Source organism: Chiloscyllium plagiosum, unplaced genomic scaffold (genome assembly GCF_037043375.1).
Source record: "Chiloscyllium plagiosum isolate Xiang-an unplaced genomic scaffold, Cpla_swu_hap1 HiC_scaffold_6, whole genome shotgun sequence".
NCBI classification, from domain to species: domain Eukaryota; kingdom Metazoa; phylum Chordata; class Chondrichthyes; order Orectolobiformes; family Hemiscylliidae; genus Chiloscyllium; species Chiloscyllium plagiosum.
Genome location: NW_028270144.1, coordinates 130,627,671 through 130,649,004, shown reverse-complemented (window position 1 = coordinate 130,649,004; position 21,334 = coordinate 130,627,671). Strand labels below are relative to the sequence as shown.

The 21,334-nt window shown below is 53.1% G+C and overlaps 1 protein-coding gene across 1 annotated transcript in view; it reads left to right on the top strand.

The window, feature by feature from the left end:
- slc6a7 (solute carrier family 6 member 7) overlaps positions 1-10,160 on the top strand; it is a 75,679-nt gene extending 65,519 nt beyond the window's left edge. The window contains exons 12-15 of the mRNA XM_087988559.1: positions 4,778-4,877; positions 6,112-6,230; positions 8,237-8,410; positions 9,432-10,160. Coding sequence (XP_087844685.1) covers positions 4,778-4,877; positions 6,112-6,230; positions 8,237-8,410; positions 9,432-9,566 — 528 coding nt within the window. The 3' untranslated portion in view covers positions 9,567-10,160. The remainder of the gene's footprint in view (positions 1-4,777; positions 4,878-6,111; positions 6,231-8,236; positions 8,411-9,431) is intronic.
- The last annotated feature ends 11,174 nt before the right edge of the window (positions 10,161-21,334 follow it).

Sequence of the window (21,334 nt, the reverse complement as noted above, 5' to 3'; positions counted from 1 at the left end):
AAGCATCTGTATCCCTCTGCTCTGCATCTGTCCAGATGCTTCTTAAATGAATCTACCGTGCCTGCCTCTATCACCTCTGCTGGCAACGCGTTCCAGACACCCACCACCCTCTGTGTGAAGTATTTGCTGCGTGTATCCCCCTTAGACTTTCCACCTCTCACCTTGAAAGCGTGACCTCTCGTTACTGAATCCTTCACCCTGGGAAAAAGCTTGTCTCTATCCACCCTGTCTATAACCTTCATGATTTTGTAAACCTCAATCAGGTCCCCCCTCAATCTCCTTTTTTCTAATGAAAATAATCCTAACCTACTCAACCTCTCTTCATAGCTAGCACCTTCTATACCAGGCAACATCCTCGTAAACCTTCTCTGCCCCTTTTCCAAAGCGGTATAAACAATGACTGCAGATGCTGGAAACCAGATTCTGGATCAGTGGTGCTGGAAGAGCACAGCAGTTCAGGCAGCATCCGAGGACAGGCAAAATCGACGTTTTGGTCAAAAGCCCTTCATCAGGAATAAAGGCAGAGAGCCTGAAGCGCGGAGAGATAAGCTAGAGGAGGGTGGGGGTGGGGAGAAAGTAGCATAGAGTACAATAGGTGAGTGGGGGAGGGGATGAAGGTGATAGGTCAGGGAGGAGAGAGTGGAGTGGATAGGTGGAAAAGGAGATAGGCAGGTAGGACAGGTCCGGACAAGTCATGGGGACAGTGCTGAGCTGGAAGTTTGGAACTAGGGTGAGGTGGGGGAAGGGGAAATGAGGAAACTGTTCAAGTCCACATTGATCTCGGGATGGCATTTTTGCAGGAGGTAGGGTGGGAAGAGGTGTAATCCAGGTTGCTGTGGGAGTCGGTGGGTTTGTAAAACAGCTACCTGGATTACACCTCTTCCCACCCTACCTCCTGCAAAAATGCCATCCCGTATTCCCAATTCCTCCGCCTCCGCCGGATCTGCTCCCAGGAGGACCAGTTCCACCACAGAACACACCAGATGGCCTCCTTCTTTAGAGACCGCAATTTCCCTTCCCACGTGGTTAAAGATGCTCTCCAACGCACCTCATCCAAATCCCGCACCTCCGCCCTCAGACCCCACCCCTCCAACTGTAACAAGGACAGAATGCCCCTGGTGCTCACCAACCTTCGCATAAACCAAATCATCCGCCGACATTTCCGCCACCTCCAAACAGACCCCACCACCAGGGATATATTTCCCTCCCCACCCCTCTCCGCCTTCCGCAAAGACCGTTCCCTCCGTGACTCCCTGGTCAGGTCAACGCCCCCCTACGACCCACCCTCCCATCCTGGCACTTTCCCCTGCCACCGCAGGAACTGTAAAACCTGCGCCCACACCTCCTCCCTCACCTCCATCCAAGGCCCTAAAGGAGCCTTCCACATCCATCAAAGTTTTACCTGCACATCCACTAATATCATTTATTGCATCCGTTGCTCCCGATGCGGTCTCCTCTACATTGGGGAGACTGGGCGCCTCCTAGCAGAGCGCTTTAGAGAACATCTCCGGGACACCCGCACCAATCAACCACACCGCCCCGTGGCCCAACATTTCAACTCCCCCTCCCACTCTGCCGAGGACATGGAGGTCCTGGGCCTCCTTCACCGCCGCTCCCTCACCACCAGACGCCTGGAGGAAGAACGCCTCATCTTCCGCCTCAGAACACTTCAACCCCAGGGCATCAATGTGGACTTCAACAGCTTCCTCATTTCCCCTTCCCCCACCTCACCCTAGTTCCAAACTTCCAGCTCAGCACTGTCCCCATGACTTGTCCAGACTTGTCCTACCTGCCTATCTCCTTTTCCACCTATCCACTCCACCCTCTCCTCCCTGACCTATCACCTTCATCTCCTCCCCCACTGACCTATTGTACTCTATGCTACTTTCTCCCCACCCCCACCCTCCTCTAGCTTATCTCTCCACGCTTCAGGCTCTCTGCCTTTATTCCTGATGAAGGGCTTTTACCTGAAATGTCGATTTTACTGCTACTCTGATGCTGACTGAACCGATGTGCTCTTCCAGCACCACTGATCCAGAATCTCTCCAAAGCGTCCACATCCTTTTGGTAATGTGGCGACCAGAACTGTACACTGTATTCTAAATGCGGCCGAACCAATGTCTTGTATAATTTTAACATGACCTGCCAGCTCGTATACTCAATACCCCGTCCAATGAAGGCAAGCATATCATATGCCTTCCTGACCACTCTATCCACCTGTGCAGCCACCTTCAGGGTACAATGGAGCTGCGCTCCCAGATCTCTCTGCCCATCAACTTTTCCCAAGGCTCTTCCGTTCACTGTATAATTCGCTCTAGAATTAGTCTTGCCTAAATGCATCACCTCACATTTGCCTGGATTGAACTCCATCTGCCACTTCTCTGCCCAACTCTCCAGTCTATCTATACTCTCCTGTATTCTTTGACAGTCCCCTATGCTTTCTGCTACTCCACCAATCTTCGTGTCATCTGCAAACTTACTGATCAGACCAACAGTGCCCTCTTCCAGATTATTTATGTATATAACAAACAACAGTGGCCCCAGCACTGACCCCTGTGGAACACCACTGGTCACCTTTCTCCATTTCGAGAAACTCCCTTCAACTACTACTCTCTGTCTCCTGTTGCTCAACCAGTTCTTTATCCACCTCGCTAGAACACCCTGCACACCCATGTGACTTCACTTTCTCCATTAGTCTACCATGGGGAACCTTATCAAATGCCTTACTAAGGTTCATGTGTATGACATCTACAGCTCTTCCTTCATCCATCAACTTGGTCACTTCCTCAAAGAACTCTATTAAGTTGATAAAGCACGATCTCCCCCCCACAAAACTATTATGTATTTAAGGGAGAAAGTGAGGTCTGCAGATGCTGGAGATCAGAGCTGAAAATGTGTTGCTGGAAAAGCGCAGCAGGTCAGGCAGCATCCAAGGAGCAGGAGAGTCGATGTTTCGGGCATGAGCCCTTCTTCAGGAATGAGAAAGGTGTGCCAAATAGGCTAAGATAAAAGGTAGGGAGGAGGGACTTGCTTGGCACACCTTCCTCATTCCCGAAGAAGGGCTTATGCCCGAAACGTCGATTCTCCTGCTCCTTGGATGCTGCCTGACCTGCTGCGCTTTTCCAGCAACACATTTTTCAGATTATGTATTTAAGGACTGGAATCATATTAAGATCATGGGAATGGTCGGTTAGCTCAATTAGCTGGATGGCTGGTTTGTAATGCAGAGTGACACCAAAAACATGGGTCAGTACCTGCTGGAACCAGCTGAGGGCATCATGAGTGGGCCATGAGTGGGCCATGAGTGGGCCACCTTTTCAACCTTCACCTGAGACGTGGTGACCCTCAGGTTGGACACCCTCTGGTGACCTATAATCCTCTGGGACTATGGTGCATTTTACAGGGCTCTTTTGGTGAAGCGGTAGTGTCCCTATCTTTGAGACAGGAGGCCCAGGTTTTAGCCCCACCTGCTCCAGGGCTGTGGATAACTTACGTGACCTGGTGATTAGAAACTATTTATAAAGAGCATCAGATATCCCGACTCATCGTTTGGGCTAAGTCATTGTTTTAATCAGTCAACCTCCGAGATCTGCCGTCAGGGCCAAATGGTTAAAGCCATGGGTTGGAAATCTAGTGAGCTTTCCTAGTACTGAATCCTGAGGATTATATTTCTGCTCATTCCTGACTGGAGGGTCTAGCTGTGCAGTGGTACTGTTTCTGCCTCTGGCCCAGAACATTCAAATCCCACCAGCCCCAGAGATGCATCCTAACATATCTGAACAGATTGGTTGAGGAATTATTTCAGAAGATTGTCACCTGGGGCAGCAGGAGAATAGTTTGGGGGAGGGGGGCTGTCTCCTGGCAACAAAGAAAAGAATTAGTCATAGAGATGTACAGCATGGAAACAGACCCTTCGGTCCAACCCCTCCATGCCGACCAGATATCGCAACCCAATCTAGTCCCACCTGCCAGCACTCGGCCCATATCCCTCCAAACCCTTCCTATTCATATACCCATCCAGATGCCTCTTAAATGTTGCAATTGTACCAGCCTCCATCACTTCCTCTGGCAGCTCATTCCATACACGTACAACCCTCTGTGTGAAAAAGTTGCCCCTTAGGTCCCTTTTATATCGTTCCCCTCTCACCCTAAACCTATGCCCTCTAGTTCTGGACTCCCCCACCCCAGGGAAAAGACCTTATCTATTTATTCTATCCATGCCCCTCATTATTTTATAAACCTCTATAAGGTCACCCCTCAGCCTCCGACGCTCCAGGGAAAACAGCCCCAAAATTGTGTTGTGTTCTGTACTTCACCATCTGGGTTGGAGCGATTGGATGTTTAGGAATACAGGGTTAAACACTACCTCGTGATCATTCAGAACATGAACAGCAGTCAGTCTGGAAATAAGCATAACCCTTCAGGTCCGGCGGAGTCACCATTAAACAGCAGCAGGAAAATACGGTTTATACTCAACAAACTGCCTTTGGATAAAAAATGGTCAGTCCCAACAACAACCTAATAAAAGCCACATCCCATTCAGATACCAGTGTATTGCGTGGAGGGTATAGTGAGGCATTTGTGAGGGACACTGGATAATTATTTGAACAGAAATAGTGTGTAATTAAATGGAGGTGAAACACTGAATTGGCACGAGGTACTGATGTTCGAAGGGCAGGTGCAATTACAATGGGCCGAATAGCCTCCTTCTGCGGTAACAATTCTGTATTTGTCCACACCCGGTCAATCAGCTGTAACCATTGCTGTTTCCATACAGGGCGGCATCTATTGGTTCACTCTCATCGATGCTTTCAGCACCAGTTTCGGGCTCATCATCATCACTCTCTTCATGTGCCTGGGGATCGCATTCTTCTACGGTAAACCCTCCCTCAGAGTCCTGCAGGGCATCCAATCCTCACCAGCACGACTGCAGAGGTTCGGGGAACACTGCGCACCAAATCAGCTCTTTAAACCAATCATACTTGTTCACAATTCAGTGTAGCCATGAGTTGAAGGAGAGGAAGGAACAAAGAAACTTGTCATGATTTGTGGTGGACTGCTTGTGGAGAAATGGGAATCTTTGGATTGGTGAAATACAGCAGAAATCTCTGGAAGAGGAATATTTTCAGGGAAGTACAAGGGAGTGAGATTAAAAGATCAACCAAAGAGCAAGGATGGGAGTGATGGGCAGAGTGACCATCTTCTGTGTTGTATAATTCCTTATGGAGTCCCAGCTCTGCAGGAAGCAAATTGCATTTATTCAGAATCTTCAGAACAGGAACACTCCAGGAGCACTCAAACGAAATGCTGAACACATGAGGGAATACTAGGTCGGGGATTTAGACAGAGAGGCACATTACAAAGAGTGTCTTAAAGAGGGAGTTGTGGGGGAATGTCAGAGAGATGTTGGGGTGGGCCCCAGTCACAGAAGACATGGCCATCGAGGGTGGAGGGATTAAAATCCAGTGCTGAAGAGGATCTGGGGGACGTGGGAGAAGGTGAGGCACTGGGAGGACCAAGAGAGCTGAGTATGAGGATGGGAATTTGAGACATTGCTGGACAGAGACCCTGCGTGGGTCAGTGAACAGAATGTGGCTGCTGGTGAAACTCAGGTGTATTTAGACAGTGAGGTAACTGTGTTTATGCTGACATCATGTACAGAGGCTGGAGGATACCAGTCAGAGTGGAGTGTACAGTGTCTGGCCCTGACTGTCGAGGGGCAGTCCTTGGCACAGACACAGACACACACACACACCACTGAGGCAGAAGGCTGTGGGGTCAGTTCCCTCCAGTTATGTGCCAGCACTCTGAGTGCCCGTTTGATGGAGTGTCACACTGAGGGGACCGGGAAGGTGTGTGAGATTGAGGCCCTGGTTCCCCCTCAGGTGGGGGATATAATATCACGGTGGGCCCAATATTAACCCTCAAATGAAAACCAGTCATTTATCCAGCCTTTTATCACCACTGCACTGTTTGGGACTTGGCTGTCATGTTCACTATGTAACCAGACTGAGGAAGGACTTTACCCCTTTGGGAAATACTGAACTGATGAGAAATGTGACAGAAATATCTGGTTATCTCTTTCCTGACCGTGCTATCTCTCCCCCACAGGTGTTAACCAGTTTTGTAATGACATAATTGACATGATCCGTCTTTGTCCACCCTGGTGCAGCAAGCTGTTACTCTATTTCAAGGCCTGTTGGGCCCTCATTACACCCCTGCTACTCCTGGTAAGTCTGCAAATCCATTCGCTTGTTCAAATGAATCATTCCCTTTCTCCCCGTCTTGGACACCTCCGTTCCTAAAAACCTTGATGATGTGCAGTTCTAACTGTACCAGACCCTGGTCTCCAGCTTCAGGGATTAACTGTTCACAGTCTGCAAACCTGACCAGCCCCTCTCTCAAGCACATCTGCTGTGACAACCCGGCAATGTGTGGGGAACCAACCTGGTTCTCCCCAGCCCTCTGCGTGACCCCCACAGTCCGAAGCGCAGTCATGTCACAGCCCAGGTACCAGCCTCACAAACCACTGGGGAGTGAGTTGCATATCTACGGATCTTTTGAAGGCAGTAGGTCAGGGAGATACGGTGATAAAGAAGACATGTGGGATAGTCAAAGGCATTGAACACAAGAGCATGGAGGCTACAGTGGAGCTGTCTAAGTTGGGTCACAGCTGAAGCACTGTGTGTACGTCTGGTCACCACACTGTAGGAAGCATCTGATTGGGTGGGGTGGGAAGAGGAACTTCCTTCACTATGATATTGCCTGGGCCGGAGAGAGTGGACCGACTGGGATTGTCCTCCTTGGAGCAGAGGGAACTGAGACAGGGCATGACTCAGATAAAATAATGAGGGACATAAAAAGGGGAGACGGGATGAAACTCTCCCCTCTTGATGGAAGGATCAGTGACCGGGGGGCACGGATTGAAGGGCAGAAGCAGGAGGTTTCAGGGGGATGTAAGGAATTGCTTTATCCCCCAGAGGGTGGTGGGAATCTGCCTGTAAGGGTTGGAGAGGCAGAAACCCTCAAACATTGTATTTAGATGGTTACCAAGACATTGAAGGCCAAATGTGCTGGTAAATGGAATTAGAATAGTTAGTGGTTGTTCTTGACCAGCACAGACTTAATGGGCTGAAGGGCCTTTTTCTGCAGTGCAGACCTCTCTGACTCTATGGAGGGAAACCTGTCCCGTTAGTGAGGGGTTAATGACCCGGGGGCACCGTTTTAAGGTAAGGTACAGGAAGGAGGTTTCCAGGGGACTGGAGGGGAAAAGGAATTCACCCAGAATGGGGCGGGTATTTGGATCCTCCTCCCTGAAAGGTAGAGACAGGAACCACCAACATATTTAATAACGATTTTGGTAAACATCTAAAACACCAAAGTAAACAAACCTACTGGCCTAGTGTTGGACAATGGGATTAAAATGGTGGATGTTTGATGACCAGCATGGGCACGATGGGGCTGAAGGGCCTTTTCCAGGTTGTAAAATGTCTGTGACTCATTCGTTCAAATCTCTCCATGAAATTCAATTCGACACAGTCAGAAGAACATCCTGGTGGAACCCAAACCAGTTTCACTGAAGACCATAATCGATCTGGTCACTAGGTCACAGTCTGAGGAACACAGAGTGCCAGGGACAGACACGCAACAGGCTGCCAACAGGATTTCCTGCTATCCCCATTAATGCAGCAGCATTGAGAGCTGATCAAACATTACACAGGAACTCTCTCCCTCAGATTTCTGTTTGACATATTCTCAAAACAGGGGAACGTGAGGCCTGCGGATGCTGGAGATCAGAGTCCAGAGAGTGGTGCTGGAAAAGCGCAGCAGGTCAGGCAGCATCTGAACAGCAGGAGAATCGACATTTCGGGCAAAAGCCCTTTATCAGGAATGGGGTCTTATGCCCGAAACATTGATGTTCCTGCTCCCCGGATGCTGCCTGACCCTGCTGTGCTTTTCCAGCCCCACTCTAATCTCGACTCTGATCCTGAAAACACCCAACGTGCAAGTTCTCGCTTGATCTATTTTCCAGCCAGTGGAGATGGTGCTGCCTTTTGTTTACAGTTAAAAAAGTTTCCTCTTCTGCCCCTTTCTGATTCTTTTGCCAATTTCCTTGGTCTGTGTTTGTTCCAGTTCATGACCAAATGAAACTGTCGCTCCTTATTTATCGATCTGTGTAGTGGAATGCTCTGTGTTATATCACATCCCCTCTGTTATATTCCCTTCTCTTTTACAGTTCATCCTGATGTATGTATTTATTGAGATGTACAATACGCCCCTGCACTATGGTTCCTATGAGTTCCCACTGTGGGGGAAGGCACTAGGAGTCTGCCTGGGGGTCCTCTGCTGTATACAGATCCCATTCTGGGCTGTGGCTGCTGTATTGAAGGAATCTGGAACGTGGCGCGATGTAAGAATCTGCTCTCATTGCTACATATGCCTTTTGTTGAGTTTAAACAGGGTAACTATCAATCCTCACAGCGCCAGGGACCTGGGTTCGATTCCCGTCTCAGAGTGACTGTCGGTGTGGTTTGCACATTCTCCCCATGTCCGCGTGGGTTTCCTCCCACAGTCCAAAGATGGATTGGCCGGGGGAAACGCAGGGTTACAGGGACAGGGTAGCAGGATGGGTCTGGGTGGGATGCTTTTGGTAGGATCAGTATGCACTCAATGGGCTGAATGGCCTGCTTCCACACTGTAGGGATTCTAAACAGCCAGTGCTCCTATCAGAAAGGAAGGACACATGGGATATTTGTGGAGTGTTTTATCATTTTCAAGCAGCCCGTGTGTCTGTATCCAGTCTGCCATTGACAGATGTAATGACCTGTCATCTACTTCAGCTGCCACCTGGTCTCTCCTGATGTGGTGAGATGGAAGATCAAATCATCTCTTTCTTGAAAAGAGGTGGCCAGGTCACTGGGAAGTGTGTTACACTCGTTCCCAGGGCACCTTGGCTTAATGTCCCAACAGAAAGGGAACCCTTCAGCACTGACTCTGCAGTGCAGGACCCAAGGACGGTCACTAGGCCCGAAATGTTTACTCTGTTTCTCTCTCCCCGGATGCTGAGTTTCTCCAGCAATTTCTGTTTTGGTTTCAATCAAAGTTGTTTGTGTCAGTGTTCTGTCCTGCTGTTTGCGCGGGAGGCCCTAACACATTTACAACACCAGCAGGATATGCAATAGCAGCAGGGACACACCGTTCGGCCTTCAACACCCTCCTACCCCTCAGTACCATCCATGCTGAGGTTTTGCCTCGGCCCCACCTTTCTTCCTGCTCCCCTTATCTCTCGATTCCACCAACACACAGTCCACGGTGTGTCATTGTGTAAATAGCAGAGAGTGAGAGAGAGAGGTGAAGCCTGATGCTGGTGGTGATGGTGACACTAGGACAGGAACTAGCTGACAGTGTTATCTTTTTCTATTCATTTCCAGCGGTTTAGGAAAGCCATCCGACCCCTGAACTCCTGGAAGGTGACAGGGGGTGAGCGGACATTCACAGAACAGACAGTCGATGTGCCTTTCTCAGTGACACTGACTCAACATGACTTCAACGAGGTTCAAGCCTGAACCTGCAGAAGGCTGGGTCAGGGGGCAGTGACTGGACTCGAACCCATGGAGCGTCAGGATTCGGTGGAGGGTATGGGGGCTTCTGCTGCAGGTCAGCCACTCGGAGACAAGAGGAGATGGGCTCTATGCTGACCAGGGGCCTAGCCCAGCCCAGTTACATGTCTGAGGAGTGGGCAGTGCACGATACCTGGTGCCATGGTGCTGACATTCCCCAGACAGAATTTACCCAGACTGAGAGTTAACATTGGCTCCCCCCAAATCCAACACACTGTCCTCCGCACCCAAAATCCTTGCTTCCAGGAAATCCTTGTCTCCCCCAGGATAATAGCCCCTCTCCACACGTTGTGCCCCACGGGAGGATCCAATGGGATTGTTTGGAATGTTACAGCCGAGGTCACCCTTACAGGACCTGCCCCAGGCCCGACTCAGCACCATTTTGGACATGTACAGAAATGTCTTGCTGTAATCCCAGCCCAGTGATGAGCAGACAATAAGCAACCTCCCCTCTCCCAAAGGCACAGAACGTGGTAATATCAGGAAGGCAGCAGCTAATCTGCGCAGAGGACAATGCAGCCGAATAAATGATGGAATGTCTGTTTGTGCAGTGATCTTCATTGAGTCAGGAATGGATTCCACACGTAAGAGAGAATCTCCAACTGTCATCAGCAATTTCACATCCACCTGAGAGAACAGACACAGCCATGTGGCGCAAAAAGATGGAACCTTCAACATGCTATCAGCACGGACCCTCCGACAGTGCGGCACTCCCTCAGCACGGACCCTCCGACAGTGCCCACTCCCTCAGCACGGACCCTCCGACAGTGCAGCACTCCCTCAGCACGGACCCTCCGACAGTGCCCACTCCCTCAGCACGGACCCTCCGACAGTGCCCACTCCCTCAGCACGGACCCTCCGACAGTGCCCACTCCCTCAGCACGGACCCTCCGACAGTGCAGCACTCCCTCAGCACGGACCCTCCGACAGTGCCCACTCCCTCAGCACGGACCCTCCGACAGTGCCCACTCCCTCAGCACGGACCCTCCGACAGTGCCCACTCCCTCAGCACGGACCCTCCGACAGTGCCCACTCCCTCAGCACTGACCCTCCGACAGTGCCCACTCCCTCAGCACGGACCCTCCGACAGTGCGGCACTCCCTCAGCACTGACCCTCCGACAGTGCGGCACTCCCTCAGCACTGACCCTCCGACAGTGCGGCACTCCCTCAGCACTGACCCTCCGACAGTGCGGCACTCCCTCTGCACTGACCCTCCGACAGTGCGGCACTCCCTCTGCACTGACCCTCCGACAGTGCGGTACTCCCTCAGAACTGACCCTCCGACAGTGCCTACTCCCTCAGCACTGACCCTCCGACAGTGCCCACTCCCTCAGCACGGACCCTCCGACAGTGCGGCACTCCCTCAGCACTGACCCTCCGACAGTGCGGCACTCCCTCAGCACTGACCCTCCGACAGTGCGGCACTCCCTCAGCACTGACCCTCCGACAGTGCGGCACTCCCTCTGCACTGACCCTCCGACAGTGCGGCACTCCCTCTGCACTGACCCTCCGACAGTGCGGTACTCCCTCAGAACTGACCCTCCGACAGTGCCTACTCCCTCAGCACTGACCCTCCGACAGTGCGGCACTCCCTCAGCACTGACCCTCCTTTAGTGCCCGCTACCTCAGCACTGACCCTCCGACAGTGCCCGCTACCTCAGCACTGACCCTCTGACAGTGCAGCACTCCCTCAGCACTGACCCTCTGACAGTGCCCGCTACCTCAGCACTGACCCTCTGACAGTGCCCGCTACCTCAGCACTGACCCTCCGACAGTGCGGCACTCCCTCAGCACTGACCCTCCGACAGTGCGGCACTCCCTCAGCACTGACCCTCCGACAGTGCGGCACTCCCTCAGCACTGACCCTCCGACAGTGCGGCACTCCCTCAGCACTGACCCTCCGACAGTGCGGCACTCCCTCAGAACTGACCGTCCGACAGTGCCTACTCCCTCAGCACTGACCCTCCGACAGTGCGGCACTCCCTCAGCACGGACCCTCCGACAGTGCGGCACTCCCTCAGCACGGACCCTCCGACAGTGCGGCACTCCCTCTGCACAGACCCTCCGACAGTGCGGCACTACCTCAGAACTGACCCTCCGACAGTGCCCGCTACCTCAGCACTGACCCTCCGACAGTGCCCGCTACCTCAGCACTGACCCTCCGACAGTGCGTTGCTCCCTCAGCACTGACCCTCCGACAGTGCGGCACTCCCTCAGCACTGACCCTCCTTTAGTGCCCGCTACCTCAGCACTGACCCTCCGACAGTGCCCGCTACCTCAGCACTGACCCTCTGACAGTGCAGCACTCCCTCAGCACTGACCCTCCGACATTGCGGCGCTCCCTCAGCACTGACCCTCCGACAGTGCGGCGCTCCCTCAGCACTGACCCTCCGACAGTGCGGCACTCCCTCAGCACTGACCCTCCGACAGTGCGGCACTCCCTCTGCACTGACCCTCCGACAGTGCGGCACTCCCTCTGCACTGACCCTCCGACAGTGCGGTACTCCCTCAGAACTGACCCTCCGACAGTGCCTACTCCCTCAGCACTGACCCTCCGACAGTGCGACACTCCCTCAGCACTGACCCTCCGACAGTGCCTACTCCCTCAGCACTGACCCTCCGACAGTGCGGCACTCCCTCAGCACTGACCCTCCTTTAGTGCCCGCTACCTCAGCACTGACCCTCCGACAGTGCCCGCTACCTCAGCACTGACCCTCTGACAGTGCAGCACTCCCTCAGCACTGACCCTCCTTTAGTGCCCGCTACCTCAGCACTGACCCTCCGACAGTGCCCGCTACCTCAGCACTGACCCTCCGACAGTGCGGCACTCCCTCAGCACTGACCCTCCGACAGTGCGGCACTCCCTCAGCACTGACCCTCCGACAGTGCGGCACTCCCTCAGCACTGACCCTCCGACAGTGCGGCACTCCCTCAGCACTGACCCTCCGACAGTGCGGCACTCCCTCAGAACTGACCGTCCGACAGTGCCTACTCCCTCAGCACTGACCCTCCGACAGTGCGGCACTCCCTCAGCACGGACCCTCCGACAGTGCGGCACTCCCTCAGCACGGACCCTCCGACAGTGCGGCACTCCCTCAGCACGGACCCTCCGACAGTGCGGCACTCCCTCTGCACAGACCCTCCGACAGTGTGGCACTACCTCAGAACTGACCCTCCGACAGTGCCCGCTACCTCAGCACTGACCCTCCGACAGTGCGTTGCTACCTCAGCACTGACCCTCCGACAGTGCGTTGCTCCCTCAGCACTGACCCTCCGACAGTGCGGCACTCCCTCAGCACTGACCCTCCTTTAGTGCCCGCTACCTCAGCACTGACCCTCCGACAGTGCCCGCTACCTCAGCACTGACCCTCTGACAGTGCAGCACTCCCTCAGCACTGACCCTCCGACAGTGCGGCGCTCCCTCAGCACTGACCCTCCGACAGTGCCCGCTACCTCAGCACTGACCCTCTGACAGTGCCCGCTACCTCAGCACTGACCCTCTGACAGTGCGGCACTCCCTCAGCACTGACCCTCCGACAGTGCAGCACTGACCCTCACACTCACTCCATACTAAAAGCAACGTTCATAGTTTCTTTGTTACCCATTTTAACATTTCCTGACAGTGACGGTGTCCTGGTGCTGATGTGTGAACAATTGGTCAGTGTAAGTGCTCAGGAGATACATGCCCTCTCTGCCCTTGTCCTGAAATCCCAAGCCAATACTAAACCTTTCCAGAGTTTGAAATGGTGAGACAGGATTCAGCATGGAAGTGGAGTTTCACTGATCAACTCTATTACCTGTGCACAGGGGTACAACACACACACAGGTCACTCAGCCCATTGCTCCTAGCCCTGCTCTCCACACAAGGGATTCCCCAGGTGCGTTCCCCCCCCCCAGGTGTGTTTCTACCCCCCCCCCCCGGTGCGTTTCCCCAAATTGTGTTCCCCCCAGGTGCGCTCCCCCCATGGTCCCCCATGTTGCTCCTCGGAGATTCTGTGATGAGTGAATTTCGATCAGTGTTCTGAGGGACTGCACCCTCACAAGTTTCTCATGGTTCTGCAGGGCGTGACCATTGTACACATCACCAGCAGTTTGTATAAACAGCAGAATCTCTCCATTGACAGCTAGGTGCTGGATATCCTGACAGCACACAGTCCCAGCACACAGACCAGTCCCAGTACAATGATCAGTCCCAGTACAATGATCAGTCCCAGCACAATGATCAGTCCAAGCACAGTGATCAGTCCCAGCACAGAGATCAGTCCCAGCACAATGATCGGTCCCAGCACAGAGATCGGTCCCAGCACAGAGATCAGTCCCAGCACAGAGATCTGAGATCAATCCCAGCACAGAGATCGGTCCCAGCACAGAGATCAGTCCCAGCACAGAGATCTGAGATCAATCCCAGCACAATGATCAGTCCCAGCACAGAGATCGGTCCCAGCACAGTGATCAGTCCCAGCACAGAGATCAGTCCCAGCACAGAGATCGGTCCCAGCACAGAGATCGGTCCCAGCACAGAGATCAGTCCCAGCACAGAGATCTGAGATCAATCCCAGCACAATGATCAGTCCCAGCACAGAGATTGGTCCCAGCACAGAGATCGGTCCCAGCACAGAGATCAGCCCCAGCACAGAGATCTGAGATCAATCCCAGCACATTGATCAGTCCCAGCACAGAGATCTGAGATCAATCCCAGCACAATGATCAGTCCCAGCACAATGATCAGTCCCAGCACAGTGATCAGTCCCAGCACAATGATCAGTCCCAGCACAGAGATCAGTCCCAGCACAGAGATCAGTCCCAGTACAATGATCAGTGCCAGCACAGAGATCAGTCCCAGCACAATGATCAGTCCCAGTAAAGAGATCAGTCCCAGCACAGAGATCAGTCCCAGCACAATGATCAGTCCCAGCACAGTGATCAGTCCCAGCACAATGATCAGTCCCAGCACAGTGATCAGTCCCAGCACAGTGATCAGTCCCAGCACAATGATCAGTCCCAGCACAGAGATCAGTCCCAGCACAATGATCAGTCCCAGCACAGAGATCAGTCCCAGCACAATGATCAGTCCCAGCACAGTGATCAGTCCCAGCACAATGATCAGTCCCAGCACAGTGATCAGTCCCAGCACAATGATCAGTCCCAGCACAGAAATCAGTCCCAGCACAGAGATCAGTCCCAGCACAGAGATCAGTCCCAGCACAATGATCAGTCCCAGCACAGAGATCAGTCCCAGCACAGAGATCAGTCCCAGCACAGTGATCAGTCCCAGCACAATGATCAGTCCCAGCACAGTGATCAGTCCCAGCACAATGATCAGTCCCAGCACAGAAATCAGTCCCAGCACAGAGATCAGTCCCAGCACAGAGATCAGTCCCAGCACAATGATCAGTCCCAGCACAATGATCAGTCCCAGCACAGAGATCAGTCCCAGTACAACGATCAGTCCCAGCACAGAGATCAGTCCCAGTACAATGATCCATCCCAGCACAGTGATCAGTCCCAGTACAATGATCAGTCCCAGCACACAGATCAGTCCCAGTACAATGATCAGTCCCAGCACAGTGATCAGTCCCAGCACAGTGATCAGTCCCAGTACAATGATCAGTCCCAGCACAGTGATCGGTCCCAGCACAGAGATCAGTCCCAGCACAATGATCAGTCCCAGCACAGTGATCGGTCCCAGTACAGTGATCAGTCCCAGCACAATGATCAGTCCCAGCACAGTGATCAGTCCCAGCACAGAGATCAGTCCCAGCACAGTGATCAGTCCCAGCACAATGATCAGTCCCAGCACAGAGATCAGTCCCAGCACAGAGATCAGTCCCAGCACAGTGATTAGTCCCAGCACAGAGATCAGTCCCAGGACAATGATCAGTCCCAGCACAGAGATCAGTCCCAGCACAGAGATCAGTCCCAGCACAGAGATCAGTCCCAGTACAATGATCAGTCCCAGCACAATGATCAGTCCCAGCACAGAGATCAGTCCCAGTACAATGATCAGTCCCAGCACAATGATCAGTCCCAGCACAGTGATCAGTCCCAGTACAATGATCAGTCCCAGCACAATGATCAGTCCCAGTACAATGATCAGTCCCAGCACAGTGATCAGTCCCAGCACAATGATCAGTCCCAGCACAATGATCAGTCCCAGCACAGAGATCAGTCCCAGTACAATGATCAGTCCCAGCACAGAGATCAGTCCCAGCACAGAGATCAGTCCCAGTACAATGATCAGTCCCAGCACAGTGATCAGTCCCAGCACAATGATCAGTCCCAGCACAATGATCAGTCCCAGCACAGAGATCAGTCCCAGTACAATGATCAGTCCCAGCACAATGATCAGTCCCAGCACAGTGATCAGTCCCAGTACAATGATCAGTCCCAGCACAGTGATCAGTCCCAGCACAATGATCAGTCCCAGCACAATGATCAGTCCCAGCACAGAGATCAGTCCCAGTACAATGATCAGTCCCAGCACAATGATCAGTCCCAGCACAGTGATCAGTCCCAGTACAATGATCAGTCCCAGCACAATGATCAGTCCCAGTACAATGATCGGTCCCAGCACAATGATCAGTCCCAGCACAATGATCAGTCCCAGTACAATGATCAGTCCCAGCACAATGATCAGTCCCAGTACAATGATCGGTCCCAGCACAGTGATCAGTCCCAGTACAATGATCAGTCCCAGCACAGAGATCAGTCCCAGCACAGTGATCAGTCCCAGCACAGAGATTAGTCCCAGCACAGTGATCAGTCCCAGCACAGTGATCAGTCCCAGCACAGAGATCAGTCCCAGCACAGTGATCAGTCCCAGCACAGAGATCAGTCCCAGCACAGTGATCAGTCCCAGCACAGAGATCAGTCCCAGCACAGAGATCAGTCCCAGCACAGAGATCAGTCCCAGCACAGGGAGGATGAGCTCATCGTGCAGCAACTATTTAGATTTATCTGAGCCCCTGTGTGTATTTCCCGTGATGACAGAGCGCTCCGCGGCGCTTCGAAGGAGAAACGAAAATGTTTGCCTTCCAGTCGCATACAGGGGGTATTGCCTGGGCTCTGCCCTTTCACGAGGGAGATGCTAGGGGTATTTCTCTCTCAGAAGTTTGTGTAGGTTTGGAACTCTCTGCCTGTGAGGCAGGTGGAGTCAGGGTCATTAAATGTGTTTCAGGGGGAGCTGGATAGATTCTTGATGGGCAGAAGAATCAAAGATAACCAGCAGGCAGTGGAAATGTCAAATTTCAACCACACGGAGATCAGCCAGGAGCTTAGCATGGCAGTGCAGATTCGATGGGCCGAATGGTCTACTTCTGCTCCCAACTTGTTCGTGTTAGCTCAGACATCCCAACCGTTTGGTCAATGACATAGGGAGTAAGGAGCACCTTAAAATGAAGAGACTAAAAGATTGAAGTGCAGAGCTTAGATAGAGTAATCAAAACATGTGGTGCTGGAAAAGCACAGCCAGTCAGGCAGCATCCGAGCAGCAACTCTGACTCTCTCCAACATCTGCTGTCCTCACTTTGTCTAAGACAGAGGAATGCAGAGCTTGGCAACCAATGGGAATGTAGCCAGAAATAAAGGATCTGTCCAAGGACTTGGGTTACGATGGGGAGAAGGGGGGGAGGTGGGAGTGAGAGTCATGGGGAGAAGGGGGGGTGGTGTTGGGAGTGAGAGACGTGGGGAGGAGGAGGGTGGTGGGAGATGAGAGACATGGGGGTGAGAGACATGGGGAGGAGGGGGGGAGATGGGAGATAAGAGACGAGGGGGGAGGGGGGGAGGTAGATGAGAGACGTGGGGAGGACGGGAGGGAGGTGGGAGTGAGAGATGTGGGGAAGAGGGGGGAGGTGGGATTTGGAAGACATGGGGAGAAGGGGGTGAGGTTGGGGGTGAGAGATGTGGGGGGGTGGGGGGAGGTGGGAGATGAGAGACGTGGGGGGGGGAGGGGTGTGGTGGCAGAGATACGGAAGGAGGGGAGGGAGGTGGGAGTGAGAGACATGGGGAGGAGGGGGGAGGTGGGAGATGAGAGACATGGGGAGGAGGGGGGAGGTGGGAGATGAGAGACATGGGGAGGAGGTGGGGGTGAGAGACATGGGGAGAAGGGGGGTGGAGGTGGGAGTGAGAGACATGGGGAGGGGGGTAGCTTGGGAGTGAGAGGCATGGGGAGGAGGGGGATGGTGGGAATGAGAGACATGGGGAGAAGGGTGGGGAGGTGGGAGTGAGAGACATGGGGAGAAGGGGGGAGGTGGGAGATGAGAGACATGGGGAGGAGGGGGGAGGTGGGAGATGAGAGACATGGGGAGGAGGGGGGAGGTGGGAGATGAGAGACATGGGGAGGAGGGGGGAGGTGGGAGATGAGAGACATGGGGAGGAGGGGGGAGGTGGGAGATGAGAGACATGGGGAGGAGGGGGGAGGTGGGAGATGAGAGACATGGGGAGGAGGGGGGAGGTGGGAGATGAGAGACATGGGGAGGAGGGGGGAGGTGGGAGATGAGAGACATGGGGAGGAGGTGGGGGTGAGAGACATGGGGAGAAGGGGGGTGGAGGTGGGAGTGAGAGACATGGGGAGGGGGGTAGCTTGGGAGTGAGAGGCATGGGGAGGAGGGGGATGGTGGGAATGAGAGACATGGGGAGAAGGGTGGGGAGGTGGGAGTGAGAGACATGGGGAGAAGGGGGGAGGTGGGAGATGAGAGACATGGGGAGGAGGGGGGGTGGAGGTGGGAGTGAGAGACATGGGGAGGGGGGTAGCTTGGGAGTGAGAGGCATGGGGAGGAGGGGGGAGGTGGGAGATGAGAGACATGGGGAGGAGGGGTCGAGGTGGGAGATGAGAGACATGGGGGGAGGAGGGATTTGGGAGACATGGGGAGAAAGTGGGGGAGGTTGGGGGTGAGAGACGTAGGGGGGAGGGGAGGGAGGTGGAAGTGAGACATGTGGGGAGGAGGGGCGGAGGTGGGAGTGAGAGACATGGGGAGGAGGTGGGGGTGAGAGACATGAGGAGAAGGGGGTGGTTGGGGGTGAGGTACATGGGGCGAAGGGGGGGAGGTTCGGAGTGAGAGACGTGGGGAGAGGGGGAGGTTGGGAGATGAGAGACATGGGGAGGAGGGGGGTGGGAGATGAGAGACATGGGGAGGAGGGGGGTGGGAGATGAGAGACATGGGGAGGAGGTGGGAGGAGGTGGGAGTGAGAGACATGGGGAGGAGGGGAACGGGAGGAGGTGGGGGTGAGAGACATGAGGAGAAGGGGATGGAGGTGGGAGATGAGAGACATGGGGAGGAGGGAGTTAGAGACATGGGGAGGAGGGGAAAGAGGGGAGGGAGGGGGAGGAGGTGGGGGTGAGAGACATGAGGAAAAGGGGGTGGAGGTGGGAGTGAGAGACATAGAGAGGTTGGGAGTGAGAGACATGGGGAGGAGAGGGGGTTGTGGGGGGTGAGAGAAATGGGGAGAAGGGTGGGGAGGTGGGAGTGAGAGACGAGGGGAGAAGGGGGATTGGTGGGGGTGAGAGACGAGGGGAGAAGGGGGGTTGGTGGGGGTGAGAGACGAGAGGAGAAGGGGGGTTGGTGGGGGTGAGAGACGAGAGGAGAAGGGGGGTTGGTGGGGGTGAGAGACGAGGGGAGAAGGGGGGTTGGTGGGGGTGAGAGACGAGGGGAGAATGGGAGTTGGTCGGGGGTGAGAGACGAGGGGAGAAGGGATCTGAGTTTGTTTTTCCCGTGTCTATATTGCAATAAAGGAATCTGGCAATGGGGGAGGAGAGAGATTGTGATGGATAATGGAGCAGGTGCAGGGGATAGATGGTCTCCTCCTGTTGCCCCTCCATTGGTATAAATGTTATATTTTGCCTCCCTGTGTTTCATGGTAAAAAAAGCAGGCATCTAGTTAGTTTCATATTTACAGGATATTTTTCCATCAGGATGTACAGGATACTCTGTGGTTTTTATAAACTCTCCCCCTGAGAGATCCTGTCTTCATCCCCACAAGGACAAGCAAGTGAGAACAACAGCCTCTGATTTAATAAATACAATTATATAAGGAAGGCTGGGACCCCGGAGGGAGCCACTGTGACTCAGAGCGATTGAAACTGGTTGTGTTTGTAGGCAGTGTTTGTGGTAATCAGCTGATTGCGGTTGATGTGTGTTTTCTTTCTGGGTATATTTTGGATGTGCAGTACCTGGTGGACCCAGAGGCTAACCAGGGTCTCTCGTCCCTGGTCCAGGGTGAAGGGATTTGGAGCAAAGAGTCCAGTTCCTGACTTTGTGGACGAATCCCTGTGTAAGGACGGAGTCAAGAGCTGGGTCTCTGCCTCCTCTGATTGGATAGTAGGAGGTTTGATCACTGCCACCACCACCCCACCACCTGGTTAGCTCAGTTGGCTGGACTGTTGGTTTGTGATGACAATAACATAGGTTCAATTGCTGCAATGGTTAAAGTCACCAGGAAGGTACCATCTCCTCAACCTTTTCCCTTTCCTAAGGTGTGGTCGCCCTCAGGTTAAACCACCACCAGACATCTCTCTAATGTGAGCAGGGATTATGACAATGTTATTTTACTTACTAAGTTACCTTGCGTCTCTTTGCCTCCTTTGCACAACCTCGCCCAGTTTTGTGTTATTAGCAAACTTAGAAATGTTCCTTCATTTGGTCCCTTCATCATGGCGCAGCAGCAGGAGGAGGCCATTCGGCCCATCGAGCCTGCTCTGCCATTCAATAAGATCATGGCTGATCTTTCCATGCCCCCAGTTCCCCTTGCCCGCCCTCTCACCATTACCCTTAATTACTTTACTGTTCTAAACATTGTCCATCTTAGCTTTAAAAACATTTACTGAGGAAGCCTCAACCACTTCCCTGTGCAGGGCGTTTCACAGATTCACAACCCTCCGGGTGACAAAGTTCCTTCTCAATTCAGTCCGAAATGTGCATCCCCTCATTTTGAGGCTATGTCCTCGTGTTCTAGTCTCATCTGCCAGTGGAAACATCCTCTCAGCTTCTGTCTTATCTATTCCCTTTCTATAAGATTGCCCCGATTCATCTACATTCCAATGAATATAACCCCAGTCTACTCATAAGCCAATCTCCTCAACTTCAAAACTGCACACAGTACTCCCGGTGTCACCTCACCAGCACCTTGTACAGCTGCAGCATAACCTCCCTGCTCTTAAACTCAATCCCTTTAGCGATGGAGGACAAAATTCCATTTGCCTTCCTAATGACCTGTTGTACCTGCAGACCGACCCTCTGTGATTCATACACAAGGACACCCAGGTCCCTCTGCACAGCGGCGTGCTGCAACTTATTACCGTTTCAATAAGATTATATTGTGCTGTTACTGCTTCCAAAATGGAAGACCTCACATTCACAATAAATATAGTGAACAACTGGGGTGCACATACTGATCCTTCGGGAATCCCCACTAGTTACTGCCTGCCACAGTGAGAAAGACCCTTTTTGATCACTTAAACAGGAGCAGGATTAATTCCCACAAGTCAACTCGCGGCGTTAATTCAGACTGACACTGGTTTGATCTTGGCCTCAACTTCACTCTCTCTCTGGTCCAACAATAACTTTCAACTCTTCTATTGTTCAAAACTCTGGCTATTTCAGATTTGAAAATACAAAAGAGGCCACAATCCAAGTTTAAAATCACCATCCTTCCTTTACAATCACAGCGTCACTGAGATCGTGTTTTTCTCTGTAATCTCCCCTGGCTCAGAGTCCTC